The 17,841-nt window shown below is 43.1% G+C and overlaps 1 protein-coding gene across 2 annotated transcripts in view; it reads left to right on the top strand.

Moving 5' to 3' along the window:
- The window catches only part of ARHGAP25 (Rho GTPase activating protein 25), a 75,763-nt gene extending 59,388 nt beyond the window's left edge, over positions 1–16,375 (top strand). For both annotated transcript variants that reach the window (XM_054701685.1, XM_037527530.2), the window contains exons 5-11: positions 101–308; positions 3,551–3,683; positions 6,925–6,998; positions 9,719–9,840; positions 10,660–10,856; positions 12,158–12,675; positions 15,319–16,375. In XM_054701685.1, coding sequence (XP_054557660.1) covers positions 101–308; positions 3,551–3,683; positions 6,925–6,998; positions 9,719–9,840; positions 10,660–10,856; positions 12,158–12,675; positions 15,319–15,526 — 1,460 coding nt within the window. In that variant the 3' untranslated portion in view covers positions 15,527–16,375. The remainder of the gene's footprint in view (positions 1–100; positions 309–3,550; positions 3,684–6,924; positions 6,999–9,718; positions 9,841–10,659; positions 10,857–12,157; positions 12,676–15,318) is intronic.
- The last annotated feature ends 1,466 nt before the right edge of the window (positions 16,376–17,841 follow it).

Below are 17,841 nucleotides of genomic sequence, written 5' to 3' on the forward strand. Positions count from 1 at the left end.
GTTTAGTATCATAGTAGTAAAAGTAAAGAGAACCAAGAAAGAGGCAAAAGGGTTCATCCAGGGCAAGTGAAAATGATACCAGGTCCTGTTCTCTTCCCAGCGGTGTTTGGCCAGCGTTTGGATGAGACTGTGGCCTACGAGCAGAAATTTGGCCCCCACCCAGTGCCCATCCTGGTGGAGAAGTGTGCAGAGTTCATCCTCGAGCATGGCCTGAATGAAGAGGGCATCTTCCGACTACCTGGGCAGGACAACCTGGTGAAGCAGCTGAGAGATGCTTTTGATGCTGGGGAGCGGCCCTCATTTGACAGGTATGTTTGTGCCCCCCTCAACCTCTCCTCCACCTCACTTGGGTAAGAGGACCTCTTATGGCTGCTCAGCTCCGGGACTTGCACAGACACCTCTAAGAGCCCTGGCTTGCAACAGAAAGAACCTTTTGTTTTGCTCATAATTCAGAATTTGGAAGCCTCGAGCACAGATAGAACAGTATGCCAATGCTTTGGGTAGAGGTGATGTGAACAAGAACGAGAGCCGCACTGGGCAGTCAAGAGATGTTTAGGATGTAGGAGAAGGGGAGGTGCAGAGTGTAGGAGGAAGATGTGGCTGAGCACAAGGCCCTGCCCTTGGTCAGAGGCTGTACTGGAAGCTGCATTGAGTTGTATGTATAAGCTCAGTGTGGTGGAGCACACACCATGTTTATAGCCAGGGACTCCAGTAGGCTTCCTCAGCTTACCAGAAATGGCCGGAGCAGGCTTCTTGCTAGTGTGGAAGATCAAAGTGCTGTGCAACTCTGGCTGGGTTCTGAGCCTTTGGAGAGAGCATGGACTGACAGCTTGGCAGCCTAACATTCTTCCAAGGCTCCTCTGTGGAGGTTGCCCAGTTCTGTTCGGGGTATATCAGGTGTTATTTCTTCCCACCACCCCCTTCTTGCCCCACCTCCTAGGCTTCTGGCCCAGTTTTTCTTCTTTGCCATGATCAGCCAGCACAACTCCCACCCTGGCTTGTACAAGGCCTGTTGTGCAACATTCATCCTACCTGCCTGTGTGTGCTTGTCTTGCTGGCAAGAAAGAGCCATTGTTCTTTCCCCACAGACCAAGATTTAGCAAGAGGGGCCTGTACTCTATCCAGTTTCTGAAGGCTGAAGTTCCCCAAGAATTTGTTGAGGACTGAGGAGTAGGACCAGTGCTCGGCTCGCTGAGTGTCATGCTGTGTGACAGTGTCATGGCCCCCTCTCCCTCATTTCTCACTCCAGTCACCAACATAGCCCATTCCCCAAGAATCTCTGAGCCCATCTGCTTCTCTCCATTCTTACAGCTATAGTAATAGTTTAGACCACCCCGTGTCAGTCTTTGCTGCCCTTGGCATGCAATAGGTTAATTGCCACGGGTGCTTAATTTTAACAAGAAAGCAGTAGAGTTGTAATTGAACTATCCCAAGTTATAGGCATCAAATTTAAGGATCTTTCAGTACATAAATTGCACTTCATTATAAGGCACCTGTTCAATTAACCTCACTGCCTTTATATTCAGTTTTCTCCTATGTGTTTAATTGGGTTTGAGTTGATCAAGAGATACAGACAGGGTGTTGCCCAAGCAACATGAACAGTCAGCCAGGAGGAATAGAGGTGAATGTGGGGTGTGCTAGTACCTACCTGAGGCTTCAGCTTATATACCTATAAAGTCAGCCTGGTGTGGTCAAAATCTTTTATTCCTGTGAAGTGTTGGGGGCTAAAGGAGGAAAGTTACATACCCTGTCCTGACATCCCCAATCCCAGAACTAAGGAGTAGAACTTACCTATTCAGCATTAGGAAAAGTCACCTAGAGTTCTTTAGGGTCCTCCCAGGGTCAATTTTGGGGTCCATAGGAGTCTTGGAGGTATTCATCCAGACCTTCTATATGGTTGATTTAACTGTTAATTCTCCCAAATTGCCTCACTAGAGTGAAGAAAAACAAAGGCATTCTTATTTGTTAGGTCTAATGCAGGTGTATCTAGTTCTTATTAAACATAAATATGAACTTAAAAACCTCAGGACTAATTAAAAATACTGAGCTGAATATTGCCCAGCCACAAAGTGAATGTACTTCTGAATCCTTTATTTCTTGCAAAACAGCTGTACAGGTGTGCAACATAGATCAGTGCTAGGAGGAAGGGATGGGGTAGGGCACCTGAGGGGTCTTAGTATCTGGTGCACCAGGTGTTGAACTCAACCCAAGACCATGGATGCTGAGTAATACTGTCAGGCTAACTGCAATGTAGGGACACAAGGAGAATCACTTTTGGATTCTCGAGGGAATACTGCTTCTGCAAAGTGTCAGCTAGATGTCTTTCTGCCATTGTCTCGGAAATTTCTTATGTGTTTTATCAAGAGAGCTTTGCCCAAGGATATATTTAGGCTATGACTCAGTAGGGAGAATCCCCACATTAAGCGAATGGCTCCCAACCCCAGTTTCCTCAAGGCAGCAGTGGAGCATAGACAGGGCTCTGTGCCAGTTCCTGTTCTCCTTTTGAGATAGAGAGTTCACAGGCAATGAAGGGGGGAAGGGGAGGGGGAGCTTTGCAGAAGACAGTTCCAACCACTGACTGTCAAAACCAAAAATAATTCACTCCAACACCAGGACAGAGCTTTACAATCAAGTCCTTATTCCTGCTCCCCAGATGCCTCCCTTCTCCTCCTGCCAAATCCACTCTTCCCATCCCTCCTCCAGGATATATTTCTATCCAGCCTATTCGGATCTTCCTTGTAACTGAAACCATGGAGATGCTCATATTGTCTGAACATCTTACCACATCACATCTTTTCAAAATACCACCAGGACTCTCTATTAAGAATATCAGTTTTATACCTCAATAGTGAGATGATACTCAGCTATTTCCAAAGAGGGCAAGACTGAATATATACTTTCCCATTAAGTCTGATTGCTATTCTTGGAATTTTACTACATAATGTCTGATTACAATAACTCAAAACAATGACTGGCTTGCAGAAAAAGAGAAGAAAAAAGTGGAGTCTGCTGAAACTATGTGATCTTTGATCACCTACTCAAAGAGGAAAAAGTGTCCTGAACAATATTGTAGAAATCGACCAGTCTCCTTCCCTTGATAAAAAACACCAGAGAAATTGGGCAGAGTTGAACTTCCTGAGAGCTCCTGCCCCTTTTATAGTTGCTCCAGTTCCTGACATAGTATTTTGCACCAGTAGATTCTCTCAATGTTTGTTGATCGAATGAATGATTGCGAATATGTGATGAATCCCAGAGCTATCCTAAAAGATTTTAAAAAGGTGTCTATTTTAAGGGATTAAAGAAATCAATGGGCTATGATATAAAGGAATTATTACATGAAAAACTAGAGATTCTGTAAAGAATGCTAACTTGTCAGATATTAAATGACTTGGAGGAAGAAGAAAGCAATGGAGACTAAGATAGTGAAAACAGCTTTAATGAAGAAGTAGACCTTGAACTCTGAGGCAGTTGGGTAAAAGAGGTGAAAGAAAAAGAGTTAGAGGTTATTATTCCAAAAGGGGAATAATAAGCTTGGCTTATTTTCTTCTAGAGACACAGATGTGCACACAGTGGCCTCCCTGTTCAAGCTCTACCTCCGAGATCTGCCAGAGCCAGTGGTTCCTTGGAGCCAGTATGAGGGATTTCTGCTATGTGGGCAGCTCATGAACGCAGATGAGGCAAAGGTTTGTATATCATTAGAGTTAGTTGTCCTGCTTTGGAGGAAGATGGCAGTCACTGAACAACATTTTGGCAACAGTGGTTTGGGGGATCCCATACTTTTTGGTGAGATACTTGTCAAAATGGAGCTTTCTCTGAAAAAATAGGCAGGTGAAACCATTCATGGTGACAGCATTTTTTGTGATGTAACAAACCAATAAAGGTAGTAGAAAGAGGAAGATCCTCAAGCAAATGGCCTTGCTGAGAGCTGCTGGGACACAATGACAGGTTGACAGCCTAGCGGGCAGGTGAGAGTTCAGACTATGCAAACTCTGAAGATGTCTGTGTGTGTTGGGTATGGGCATATGAAGAAGGCAGTTGCCAGGGACAGAAGGACAGGCATCTTGCTTTGTTCCTATAAGTACAGCTCTCTGAAGGCTTGTATCCCCATCTGCAACATAATGCTTGCTAGAGTGGACAAGTTCACCGGTAGAATTTTTTTTTTAAGATTTATTTATTTATTTATACAAGCACTGGGTACAGTCAGAAGTGCGGGAGGGTGACAGAATTCTCCAGAGACAGAGCAGGGAACAGAACAGGCAGACTGGCAAAATACACTGCTGAGGGGAGCAGCAGGCGTGGCAGGAGAGGTCTGTCGCGCCATGTGGAACCCTTGCCGGTGGCCAGGGATTGAACTGGCACTGCAGAGGCTGCAGGAAACTTCGCAGCCCAGCACTCAACTGCTGTGCCACCAGGAGAAGCCCTCACTGATAGAATTTTTGATCCTGTATAAATTGTTTCCAGAAAGGGTGTCTAGTCAACAGTCACCACGCTGGAGTCATGTGAATTAAACCAAGCAACCAACAGAAGAAACCAATAAAACCCAATTAACAACAATAAAAATTTCATGGCTTTTAACCAAGATTTGAAAAACCAAATGACCTATGAATTCATTTGTGCTACTGGGGTCTCACTCCCCACTATTGGAAGGTTGTTATTAGAACTAAAGAACTATGTTAAAAGCACTCTCTAGCAAAGTGGAGCACATGAAACCTACAGTGAAGACCTGAATTTAACTTTGATACTGCCATTCAGCAAAGAATGCATCTTCTGTGAAACTCAGATTATTTACTTAGACCAATAGAACTTCCTACAATGATGGAATAGATCAGTACTACCCAATATGGCCGCTACTAGCCACACCTGGCTATAGGGCACATGAATGTGGCCAGCGCAACTGAGGAGCCAAGTTCATAATTTAATTTTAATTTAATAGTCATATAGTCACATGTGGCAAGACATTGTTGTATGGAGCAGCTCAAACTTAGAATATTTCATAATAACATCTACTATCCTCAGGGTTTTTTGGAGGACTAAGGAGGGATAAGATATAGGTGAGTAACATTTTCCAATTATTAGTTTAAGTGGAGATTTGTCCTCTGCTTTACTGCAGAATTTGTTATAGAGTATGCTCTCCAGAAAAGTGTGTGTGTACATATATGTATCTACATATTCACAAATATATAGGCATGTGTAAAAGAGAGAGAGAGAGAAAGAGAGAGAGAGAGAGAGAGAGCAATCTCATGATTTTAGTAGATCTTAGTACAAGAAAAAAGGCAATTTGGTATTTCAAAACTAGGAGAGAAACAATTATAATGCTTCAGCTAACATGCTGTAACTATTGTATTTATTTTTCAATGCACAAAAAATAGGTTGCTTCATCTTGTGTAGGATATATTTTAAAAAGATTTATTTATTTATGCATACAAGAACTGGGGTACAGGGCAGAGGTGTGGGGGCTGAGAGGATTCACCAGAGATGGAGTGGGGAGCAGAACAGATGACCCACTGAAATAGACTACTGAGGGGAGAAGCGGGCGAGACAGGAGAGGTCTGCTGCACCATGTGGGTAGCTCCCTGGCTAGGGATTGAACTCATGCTGCAGTGGCTGCTGATAGCTTCATAGTGCTGAGACTTAACCCCTTGCTCCACCAGGGAAGCCCTTGTGTAGGATATTTTGTGCATAGCTATGAATTTGGGGAGGAGGGCAAAAAGGATATGGGAAGTCTAAGTAGTCAACTCACCTTCATGAAAGTAATAATATTTTATGAAATAATGTTTAAGAGTTGGCTAAAGAGATAAATCTCTCAGGTGGTATCTCATCCTGCAGCTCCAGGAAGAGTAAAGGACATGTGTGGATGGTGTTCTAACATTAAGACTCTTACCCTTGACCTTTCTCACCTCAGACTTGCTTCTCATAACTTTTCTCAAGCTCAGCATGTCTGAGGGTTTCTAACATGTGGCATTGCACATCTGCATAAGGCAGAGGGACCACAGCCTCCCTCACAGATGAGGACATGGTAGGGGCAGTGAAGAGAGTCTATAGCCACCTCTGGCAAGAATTCACTTGACTAAACTGAAGAGGAAAGAATCTCAGTAGAAGGGGCTGTCTGGATACAGAGGGCATGCACCAAGTTGCTGCCTGCAAGCTGGCAGGAGTTGCTGCCCCAGATTGCCATGAATTGATGCTCAGTTGAAGGATAGCCTGCATGTCTCATGTGACCTGGTGAACCGTCACAAGCCTGATGTTACAGAGGGTGACTGGAGACCCTACAGGCAACTGCAGCTAAAGAGAACAAATCAGCCTCCCTGTCTTCTCCCTGCACGTGCCTTCCTTGTCTGCATGAACCTGACACTCAAGCACATAACGGAGCCTGATTCCTGCACAGTCTGACCTTGCACAGTCTGACCTTGCACTTATCCTTGTGCCCCACCAGGGCTCAGCAAGTCCCAATTGTTTGGATCCCTTCTTAGAAGTGTCCTTCTTTTATTACTACTTCTACAGTGATTTTGAGATATTTGGTTGTGGTCTGATTCTTTAGTGGAGAGTCACATCTTGAGCATTCAGGAAACAGGCAGTTATTGTGCATACAATCATCAAATGGTCCTTGCGTTAGAGTAGCTCTGAGTCTGGGAGAAGGGCAAAGATAGAGACAATTAAAAAAAAAAAACACTGTACAAAAACAATGAGCCTCTCCATACTATTTTTCCAACTTCCTATGAATTTCTCATCATCACAAAATAAAAAAAAAAGTTTTTAAACCCATAAAACTGTTGTAGTAGGCATGACTGCCCAAGTTATTCTGCACTGATCCACCAGTTGCGTTCCAGGTCTCATCTCTGGCAGGTGAGCAGGCTCATTTATTGATGCTCAAGATCTCTTAACATATCAAATGTATCAAGTTAAAAAAAAAACCTCTCTTCCCAGGCTCAGCAAGAGTTGATGAAGCAGCTCTCCAACCTTCCTCGAGAGAACTACAGCCTCCTGAGCTACATCTGCAGGTGAGCTCCCCCTCCCTACCTCTCTCCTCCCTTGTCCTCATAGTCCCCAGCCTTCAGCCCTTGGCAGAAAGAAATCCCAAGTTGAAGGAGTCTGTGGTGTCAGAGATGCTGCTTCACCAGACCTTTGGAAGGTCAACTATATACACAGCACTGAGGTAGTTTCCTGTGCCCACAAGAAAATGTTTTTAGATTGAATATTAGTTCATAACATTATATAAATTTTAAGTATATAAACTTTTAAATCAACATCTGTGTTATGTTCGATATAAGCTTCCAGTTTCTATCCATCACCACAGACTTAACCCCTTTTGCCTGATCTACCCAGCTCCCGGTCCCCTTCCCTTCCCGTAAACTCTGTTTGTTCTTATAATTTGAGTTTGCTTTTGTTTGGTTCAGTTCTTTGTTTGCTTTTGTTTGGTTCAGTTTTGTTTACATATTGATTATATGATTTTGTCTTTCTCCATCTGAATTATTACACCAAGCATAATATCCCCTAGTTCTATCCCTGTTACAAATGGCAGGTTTTCATCTATTTTTTTAATAGTTGAGTAGTATTCCATTGCACAGGATAATTTTTTTTAAAGATTTATTTATTCATTTATAGAAGCACTGAGTACAGTCAGAAGTGCAGGAGGGTGAGAGAATTCACCAGAGACAGAGAGGGGAACAGAACAGGCAGACTGATGAAATACACTGCTGAGGGGAGCAGTGGGCGTGGCAGGAGAGGTCTGTCGCGCCATGTGGGACCCTCGCTGGCGGCCAGCATTCGAACTGGCACTGCAGAGGCTACGGGCTGCTTCACAACCCAGCACTCAACCGCTGCGCCACCGGGAGGCCCTGCACAGGATAATTTAAAGGATCCCTGAAAATTTAATCAGCATGCAAAATGAACATTTCCTGCACAGATGTACCACAGCATTGCCCAGAGTTCTGGCACAGGCAATGGAATTCATCATAGAATCATCTCATAATGGTTCTAGAATCATCTCCCATCTTCCTGACTCTTAGACCATAATTCAGTGCCCTAGAGACAGTCATTCCATGCCACCTCTTTTCTTTCCCTTTCTGAGAGCCTACTGTGTGGCATTACTGTGGCAACATGTAGTGGCTTGTGGCAACACCCAGACCTGGCTGATTTGGAGACCTGTGCCAGTCTTCAGATGACTGAGTGAAAGGAGCCCTCCCTGATGCTCACTGCAAAAGAGAAGACCTTTCAAATGTTCCAGGGTCGTTCACTGTGAGGGCGGGTGGGGGAGAATAATCACATTGTAAATATCTTAGTGAAGCCTTGTTAGAGAGCTGTTTTAGATATTGTCAGAGAGAGCTGAAATTTATCTTTATTTTTAATAAGCTGTTGTAGTTTATAGTTCCCTGACTGGAAAAGTGATAGGGACTTAATCTGTAGGTCAGAAAATTCAATACGGGCCTCCCTGGTGGCGCAGGCGGTTGAGAACCGTGCTGTGAAGGTGTCCACAGCCTTTGCAGCACCAGTTGGATCCGGCTGGCCTGCGAAGGTCCCACATGGTGAGCAGACCTCTCCTGTCTCACCCGCTGCTCCCCTCAGCAGTGTATTTTATCAGTCTGCCTGTTCTGTTCCCCGATCTATCTCTCTGGTGAATCCTCTCACCCTCCCACTAATCTGTCCTGTTCCCTGGTTCTTGTACAATTAGATAAATAGATAAATAATTTTTTAAAAGAAAATTCCATACTGTAAATAATATTTTAAAATTATCCATAATTCCCTCACTGAGCAAAAATCACTATTAATACTTGGGTTTTATCTAGTTCCTTCCTTATGGATGTTTTTCTCTCTTTGTTAGATGTTTATATACATTCATAAAAATATAGGGGAACAATTATTTTATACCAAACTGAAATTTTACATATATTTATAAATGTCATACATGTGCATGCATACATATATGTATGCATGTATATACACACATGTATGCACAGTGTGCATCTTGCTTGATTGTCTGGACTTTATGTTATATTGTGAATAGTTTGATATGTCACACAATAGGATTATAAATGATTGTAATAATTCATAATGTTTCTCATTTGCACATGCCATCTGTTTGATAATTTCTCTGTATTTGGAATTTTATGTTTTATCAACCTATTCATTAAAAATGGTTTTTGGAGAGAGTTCTTAGAAATTCCTTTGCTTATCTGCTCAACTTTTTGAAATAGTAAATCTGAGATTTCATGCCCCAAATGGGTGAAATTATAGTAAATATTCACTATTAGTTATTGAACATTTGCTGAGAATTTAAGATGCTTGGTGCTGTAATCAGAGGATGAACAAGGAAGTAGCATGAATTCCCTCTGAGACTCTCTTATGATAAAGATTTCCTCCCTGGAGACTTGGGTGGGGTAGATGCTGTGAGCCTGGGCAATGAACCTTCAAGTTAGGAGTGGCAGTCAACATGCACGTTAGTCCTTCTAGCCTGTTAGCTCCCTGAACTGCATGCATCAGCATTCTGCTGATGCGACCTTTACCCCTAGGGGCTGTGCAGGCCCCTCCTGGTTTCTCTTTTTGCTAGATCTTAACTCTTTTGAGAAGAAGCAAAACTCTGGTAGGGTGGAACAGGCTGGTCCCATTTCTGAGACCAGAGTAAAAAGCTGGGATTGATCCTTGAGCTATCATTAGTACCTGGAAAGTGCTTCCTTCTGGTCACTTCCTACTTCCTACTCTGAGTTTTCCTGGCTGCCCATAGGTTTCTACATGAAATCCAGCTGAACTGTGGCGTTAACAAGATGAGTGTGGACAATCTGGCTACTGTGATTGGTGTGAACCTCATCAGGTCGAAGGTCGAAGACCCTGCTGTGATCATGAGAGGTAGGGCTACCCCTGAGGTGAAGGCAGCTATAGGAGAAACAGCGACAATGACTGCTAACTCCTGGCATTCTCAACTCCTCTGAAATTGCTAAGAATTTTCAGCTGATTTTGTCTGATTTTTAAAATAGCTCTGTGAAGTAGAAAGAGCAGGAATAATGTTCTTTTTTTTAGATCACAACAGAGAAGAGAGGTTAGAGATGTACCCAGTGGTCACAGTATAGTAGGCTAGCATGAAAGCAGTTAGCTACTATTTCTTAGTCTTTTATTATTTCTAAATATCCTAAGCCTGAGAGAGCAAACAAGTTTCATTTTATAAGCCAACTGCAAAAAATTTTGCTTGTAAGGTTGTGTTGAAAAGGCTTATCAGGTTTGGTCCAGTGAGCAGAATTTCTGGCATAGAGTATCGATGTGTCCACGGATTTGGGGAGGCAGTAAGTCTAGCGCATAGGTGTAGTATGGGGGATAAGAAATCAGATGTCATATTGAGGCCACATCAGGAGGGAAAGGTGTCTCATTTTCTCTCCTGCAAGTTGCCTATTTCCCAATCAAGACTGACCCAGAGGATTGTAAGATGGAAATAACCCTCTTCACCCCTCTCCATGTCCTTTTTCTATCCCATCCCATCCCATCCCATCCATTCCCATCCCTTTCACCTCTGTCTTTTACTCCAAACAATTAAGAGAAGAAAAATGATGTACTTTTGGGCCTTGTGGTTTTAGAACCCAGTTAGGAGACATTTCATGGATGGAGAGAGACCCTTGTGTCTCTGCATCCCGGCCCATGGTTAACAATTACTAATCTCCTTCTTCTTTCTTTCAGGGACTCCTCAAATCCAAAGAGTAATGACCATGATGATCAGAGACCATGAAGTTCTCTTCCCCAAGTCTAAGGATGAACCCATATCACCTCCTTCTCAGAAAAATGACCCCAAGAAACCTCCAGTGGCTCGAAGTTCTGTGGGCTGGGATGCCACTGAAGACACTCCAATTTCTAGGACAGACAGCTGCAGTAGCACGGTAAGGTGCATAAAACCTTCCTCCTTCTATCTGACTCTTCCTTGAGTCCAGGTAATTCTATGTAAGAGCTGCTCTGGGGTGGTAATTTGGGGAGTTTTGGACGATCCTGCAGTAATGGGCATGGCTGGTACAGGTCCATTCGAATATATCTAGAAAGCCTGACATCTTTCAAGATTTAGTCTCTGTTGGCATCTTGGAGGTAGGTTTAGTGGTTTGTGGAACAATGGGTGTCCTCACTGACATCCACTCCAAAAGAGAAACCCTTTCAAACAGTCCAAGGAAGTTCACTAGGGAAAAGAAAAACATATCACATTGTACATTTTTTAGTGAGAGTTGTTGAAAATTCCGAGTGAAAGTCCAGAGAGAACTGGTTTCCTGCTAACCCATGAAACGTGATTCCTTTCTCACAGCATGTGATGTGTTCGTGTAACATTTCTCATTCCATGATAAGTTGTCTCAGCAATGTCAGCCCCTTATTTGTGCTGAAGGGTAGGGGTGCACGTCCCCAAAGATGAAGAACTTTGCAGATTCTGAAATGTAGACATTTGAGGGTGATAATTTACAAAGGTCAAATTTTTTTATATTTAGAAATTATAGATGTTGTATATATGTACACACATACAATTTTTATACATATACAATTTCTATAACAACGTGATTCTTTATGTGTGACCAAGAAATGAATTCACAGTTCTGCTTGGCCAGGAAATGTAAGTTACTTATATTACTATTAATCCTGGTGATGATTTTAAAAGTATTTTTAAAAGGGTAGATTAGGGTCATAGTTATGATTTTTCTTAAGTGATGTCTGTTTGGATATAGTGTATCTTACTGATGCTCTAAATTGAATTAATATTTAGAAATGCTTAGGTTTCACATAGTGAGATCATCCTAGTAGTCCTTGAAAGTAACAATTATTATGTTTACTTGACAGGTTTCTGCTGTTTATTGAAATAGCAATGGCAGCTACAGGCTAGCCCTGTCTGTCTAAATAGATTCCTTTTGGGGTCCTTGCCATAAATCTGGAGGACAGAAATTATCACCCATGTTTTATGACTAATCCTCCTACTTTTTCTCTTTTCAAACTTTCTGAGGTTATTTATCTCAAAATAAATTCCCAGAAATTAGATTTCTGAATCAAAGGATAAAGAGATTTTTATTTGTGATCTTGATTAAAATTGTTAAATATAAATTGTGCCATTTTATACTTATGCCAGCAATATAGGGAAGGCCCTGATCATTATCTTGGGAACTTGACAAGTGGGAAAAACCCATGTAATATCCATGACCATTTTTCCTAGACCAGCAGCTCAGATGTAACCAGCCCGACTGGACAACGACACAGCGATGAGTTTCTGGAAGAGAGCAGGGAAATACTAGGAGATTGGAAGTTGCATTCACGAAAAAGGACTCAGACACTCCCTAACCGGAAATATTTCTTGATGTCTGCTTTTCAAAGTGCCAACAGCAGCAAAGTGGAAATCTTTAAAAGTGAATTCTGGTCACCTTCAGAGTCAAAGGCAGGGGAAGGGCACAGGAGAACAATGTCCCAAGATGTGCCTCACTTGTCTGACTTCCAGCGGACTTCCACCTATGATAATGTCCCTGCCCTGCCTGGATCCCCTGGGGATGACGCGGTGGTATGCTCCCCCCATGCCTATGACTGCAAGAGGGACACCCTTGTCAGCCCGAACTCTGAAACTGGATTTGGAAGAAAGGACTCTGGAGAGGAGGAAATTGAATCATTGCAGAAAGTGGTTCAGGAGCTGCAGAAGCAAATAGAAACACAAAAGCAAACATATGAGAAACAGATTAAAGAGTAAGTCACATCCAGAGGGACCCTGGACAACCACGTGGCTGCCATCCTCAGAAGCAATGGGGACTGATCTTATGTGGCAAATAAATAACATTATAAAACTTCAGTTTCAGGAATACAGTGACCATTAGTGGTTGGGCTTAATAAGGTAAAGGGTAAAGGGAGTGATGACTAAATCAGTGAAAACACTAAGCTTTATATTAAATTTATGAAAAGTTAAGTGTGTAACTTAAAGAGCTTAAAAATTGTTTCGTAATTGTGGTTCTTTAAGAGCCAATATGTTTTAATGAATTAAGAGAAACTTGAAAATTTTCCACATCCATGTACTTTGTTATTTCTGCAAATATTTATTAAGCACCTACTGCATGCCAGAAACCATCCCACCTGTGGGAAGTAGCACTGAGCAATCTAACAAAAGCCCCTGTGTTTATAGAGCTTTCCTTCTAGAGGGGACAGACAATACAATGTAATATTTTAATTACTTTTTGTAGTTAAATTATTAATTAAAATATTACAAGAGGTAATTAAGATATTAGTGTATATTTTAATTACAGGAGGTCATTAAAATACATACTATAGGGAGAAATGAAGCAGGGCAGGAGGATGGGGATTTCAACGAGGAGATTTTAATGTTAAACAGATGATCAGGAAGGCCTCACTGAGGAAGCATTCAAGCAGAGTGCTGAAGGAGATGAGGGAATAAAGAGGCAGAGAAACCCAAAGGTGCAGAGGATGTGGGGAAGGCAGGCCTGGTGTGTTCATACCCAGGAGGAGCAGGGGTAGACTGGACCAGGGTGGCAAATCTGACAGGACACACCAGAGCATATAAGCATATAGGACCTTGACAGTCTCCTCAAAGCTGAAACAGAGCTTCTGGATGACTCTACCTAACTGAAGCTTTACCAGATCACAGAGATGGTTGATTTCAGGCTGCAGGTGGCAAGCAGCAGAAGGCCAGTGATGAGGATATTGCCACAATTCCTAAGAGGTTTAGGCACAGTTTGCTCTTAGATAAAATATTTTCTCAGGGCCTTTTTCATACCACTCCTTTTGCATGAGGGAAAACCTCAAAACCACTTAGCCTATATAAACCCCAATCACTACCCAATAAGGTAGTGAAATGTGAACTAGTGGGGTTTTCAAATTACAGGGACTTTTAGGTCCATTAAGACATGAAAGGAAGATTTGTGTGAGTCTTAATCCTTTGTTTACTATAGAGGACTGCCTAGTTAGAAGCAAAATGTGGCTCTTTTGTCTAAGAACCTGAAATCAAGCATGTGTAGAACTACAAGACTTGAATGACAGCTCAGCAGTGTCCAGAGTTACCCCAAGGAAGACCCCACTGTGCTCTAACCTGGAGGTCACTGACATGCAGGAAAGCATTAGCTGCCCAGAGACAGCTGCTTCTCCTGAAGGGAGTAGAGTCTGAAGAATCTACCTGTTCCCAGAGACTCCCCATCCTTGGCAGAGGGAGGAGAGGTAATGGGCCAGTGCCTGATCTAAGCTTAGTGCTTCAGACATAGCTTCTGACATAATCTCCATAGCATTCCTGTGAGCCAGGTAACATCCCCATTTTAGAGAAGAAATGTGAGCTCAGGAAGTATAAAAGGATACCTGAACTAAATCTTTGGTGAGACTGGGATTTGAACCTGGGCTAGTCAGACTCCTAAGCCCACACAGATACCACCTGCACAATGTTTCCCAGAGCAAAAGGGATATGTAGAATTTGGAGAAGTATACTTTTAATGGGAGTGTCAGAAGGTGTGAGACCAATTTAACATGACAGGAGCTGTTGCAGAAGCAGGCCAGGCTCTGAAGAAAGGCCATTTCACACAGATTGGGCCCTTGAAGATAGAAGCCAGGCATGGGCTCAGATGGGAACTCATGTTTCCATAGGAAATTGGGCAGGCTAAAGGGGATCAGGCAGAGAGCAATTCACAGAATAAAACTCTGAAATGAACTTCTAATCATATAATTTTCCCATTGGCCTGATATTCTCTCTTTTGGCTTAAATAGGTTCTTATGTACTCTCCTTCCTAAGGATTAATTCAGCATGGCCTAAAAGAGGAACACCTGGAACTAGATTAGGATTTTGGCCAATAACAATGAACTTAGGAATACTGGGAACTCAGGAATAAAACAGAACATTCACTTCAGAAGTGAGACTGGGCCTGCCAGGGCCACTTCTCCCCAGTGGGCAGTTCCTAGTACTTCTCCAAGTCTTAATCCCTTGACCAAGGCACTGGGAAGAGAAAACTCTGGCCTGTGTATATCTGGTGTATAGTGTATTAGGAATCTGGAATATGGATTTGGCCTCAGCTGTCAGTTTGGACAAATGCAAGGTGCTATGGGGGGTGAACTATACACACATTAGAAGTGGTCCATTCTTTCTATGGCTTTATTATCTGGTTGAATATACAAAGCATAAAACAACATGAGATGTCACAAGATGATGTCAAGCTCCCAGACCAGCTCTGGGACCTCAGGTTCACTGGGAATTCCTCATATTGGTGGGGAGACATAAATTACAGGTGCAGGTTGGATGTGGGATGTGGCAAGGGAAATGAACAGAAGAGTTTGTAAGCCAGGGTAAAGACTGTCTAGAGGGAATGCCTTGTTTTTTCACTTTTTTTTTCCTTCCGTTAGGCTTGAGAAGGAAAATTTTGATGTGTGGACCAAGGTAGTGAGACTCAATGAAGAACTGGACAAGCAGAAGAAGTTATTTGCAGCTTTGGAAATCACCCTCCAGAATGTGGAGCGCTCCCGGGAGGATGTTGAGAGGAGGAACAAGGCCTTGGAAGACGAAGTTAAGCAATTTGTTCAATCGATGAAGGAATCCAAGACTGATGCCTGAGGGTCCCAGGACAACTACAGAAACAGGCCACAGTGGCCCCATCCCACTTCCTTTCTCAGTGCCACCCGGTGACTGGGAAGTAAAATTTTTCCCCAGGAGAGAATTCTCTCTCCCCAGGGAGAGAACATTTGGGGGGCGGGGGGATCAGCCCATCTCCTGGTAAATCAGTCAATGGAGTTTGCAGGAAGATGAGGATGAGTAGGGATGCGTGTGACACAGGGATAAACTCCCTGTGTTTATCTAATCCCTTGTTTACTGTAGACAACTGCCTATTTAGAAGCAAAATGTGGCTTTTTTGTCTAAGAACCTGAAATCAAGCATGTGTAGAACTTCAAGACTTAAGTGACTGCTTGGCAGTGACTAGAGTTACCCCAGAGAAGACTCCACTGTCCTCTAGCCTGGACGTCACTGACATGCAGGAAAGCACCAGCTGCCCAGAGACAGACCACATCTCAGCGTCTGGCACCAGGCTGGCCCCATGGAGGCTATACAAGCCGTTGGTTCTTTGTTTTCCGTGTGGAATAACCATGGTAGCTGGATGGCCTCGGGATAGCTCTGTGCACAGGGGCAGAAGAAAAAGTCAAATTTTAAAAGCTCGCCCATCTTGGGCCATGTTTTAGGAGTGCTGCAGCTGCTAAAGACAGAACCTTATTCTGCCACTCCCACCACAATGTACACTCTGCAGGAGTTGGAAACTCAAAAATATTATGAGACTAAAAGAAGCCATAAACTGTATTTATGAAAAAAAGTCAACAGGAAAATTATATTCAAATAAAGTAAAGGGCAAAAAGCAGGACTATTGGTAATGTATACAATGCTTTTGTGAGAATTAATAAAAGATGCACCCTCTCTGGGGACATGGCTTGGTGAGCAGGGCACGGGCTGGGTGCAGGTGCTATTTGCCTTTCAATAGTCATAGCAGTGTATGGCGGGCCTGGAAACAAAGGTCTTCCTGCTGCAATGTGACTCCTGATTGGGAATATAACTAGTAATAATCACGGTAATGATACATCTCCTATTTGACTGAAGGTCAAGTGATTTCACCCTTTACAGAGACAGGAGCATTAGAGACTAGCTGGGAAAAGGGGCTTTCCTAGCAGACAGCTGACTTTTTCCCCTTCTCTATTAGGCCCCTGAGACTCACTAGGTAGGACTGTGGAGTCATTGATGGTATGTTTCATTGCGACAGATGGTCTCTGAGCTCCTTTGCCACATTAGTAGACACTATCTGGGTACCCACCACCCCGTGATAGGTATCATTATTAATCATGGACCTGTACTACTGGATGGCGATGTCATGTATACCACAAAACACATAGAAGATAAACTGAATAATGCTGAGATAAATACAAACATAAACATATGTTCTCACTGTGCTTTCTGCTCAGGATACCACTGGCCCAGTTTCCCAGCAAGTATTACTTGTATAGTTTTACATCTTTCATTCTGTGGCTCCCATACATTTCACTTGAACTCTTGAAGCCACGTGGCTTACTTAGTTACTTGGACTCTATGGCTCCCACAGAGAGAGGTTAGCCTTTCCCATTATACATGTCTCCTCCATTATTCCTTCTTCTCCCTTGTTCTCTCACTTTTTTTCCTCCAATCCTCATTCTCTTCTCTTTGCCTATTTCCTCCCTTCCTATGGCCATGGTATATTACCCACAGTGTAAGAGGTACAGACAGTGTGTGTGTGTGTGTGTGTGTGTTTCTCAGTCCTGCTACTCAAGCCCTCCTCCTCCTTCCTTCCCCAGTCCCCTTAATTTGCTTGCACAAGTTTGGGGGGAAACTGATTTAGAACATTATTAAGTAATGCTATGTTTGATTTCCTGGGGTTTGCTTGTTTTTCAATCAGTCACCAACCTGGAAATACTTATTGAGCACTTAATTTACACTTACAAGTGTCTGCAGTTCTGCCAGGTTCTCTGGTGGGTCCCTCATACCAACTCTTTGGGGCTGAAACAGAGTAGAGTATGGGAGTAGCCAGCTCTGCTGGAAGGTACAAATGCAGGCCCTGTGGTCTGTTTGGAAATGTGTGTTGCAGAACCTCGCTGGGAATGGAGGGAGAACTCAGGCTGAGAAGAGTGCCACGTTTGGATCCCAAGTCCCTCCTGGGATAAGGAAGCAGCTTAAGAAACTGGCGTGTCAATTCCTTGGAATATCAATTTCTCTTTGTGAACAAGAGGGACCTGACTTAACTTCTCTCGCCACATCTTGGTCCTATGCCAGCCTCCACATTTTGAGATCACACAAAATGGAGTTTTTCCAGGCCCACAGGCCCTTGTGACTCCAACGAACAGCCAGGAAGAAAATCT

This window comes from Talpa occidentalis, unplaced genomic scaffold (assembly GCF_014898055.3).
Source record: "Talpa occidentalis isolate TD23 unplaced genomic scaffold, MPIMG_talOcc4v2.1 talOcc4.5, whole genome shotgun sequence".
NCBI classification, from domain to species: domain Eukaryota; kingdom Metazoa; phylum Chordata; class Mammalia; order Eulipotyphla; family Talpidae; genus Talpa; species Talpa occidentalis.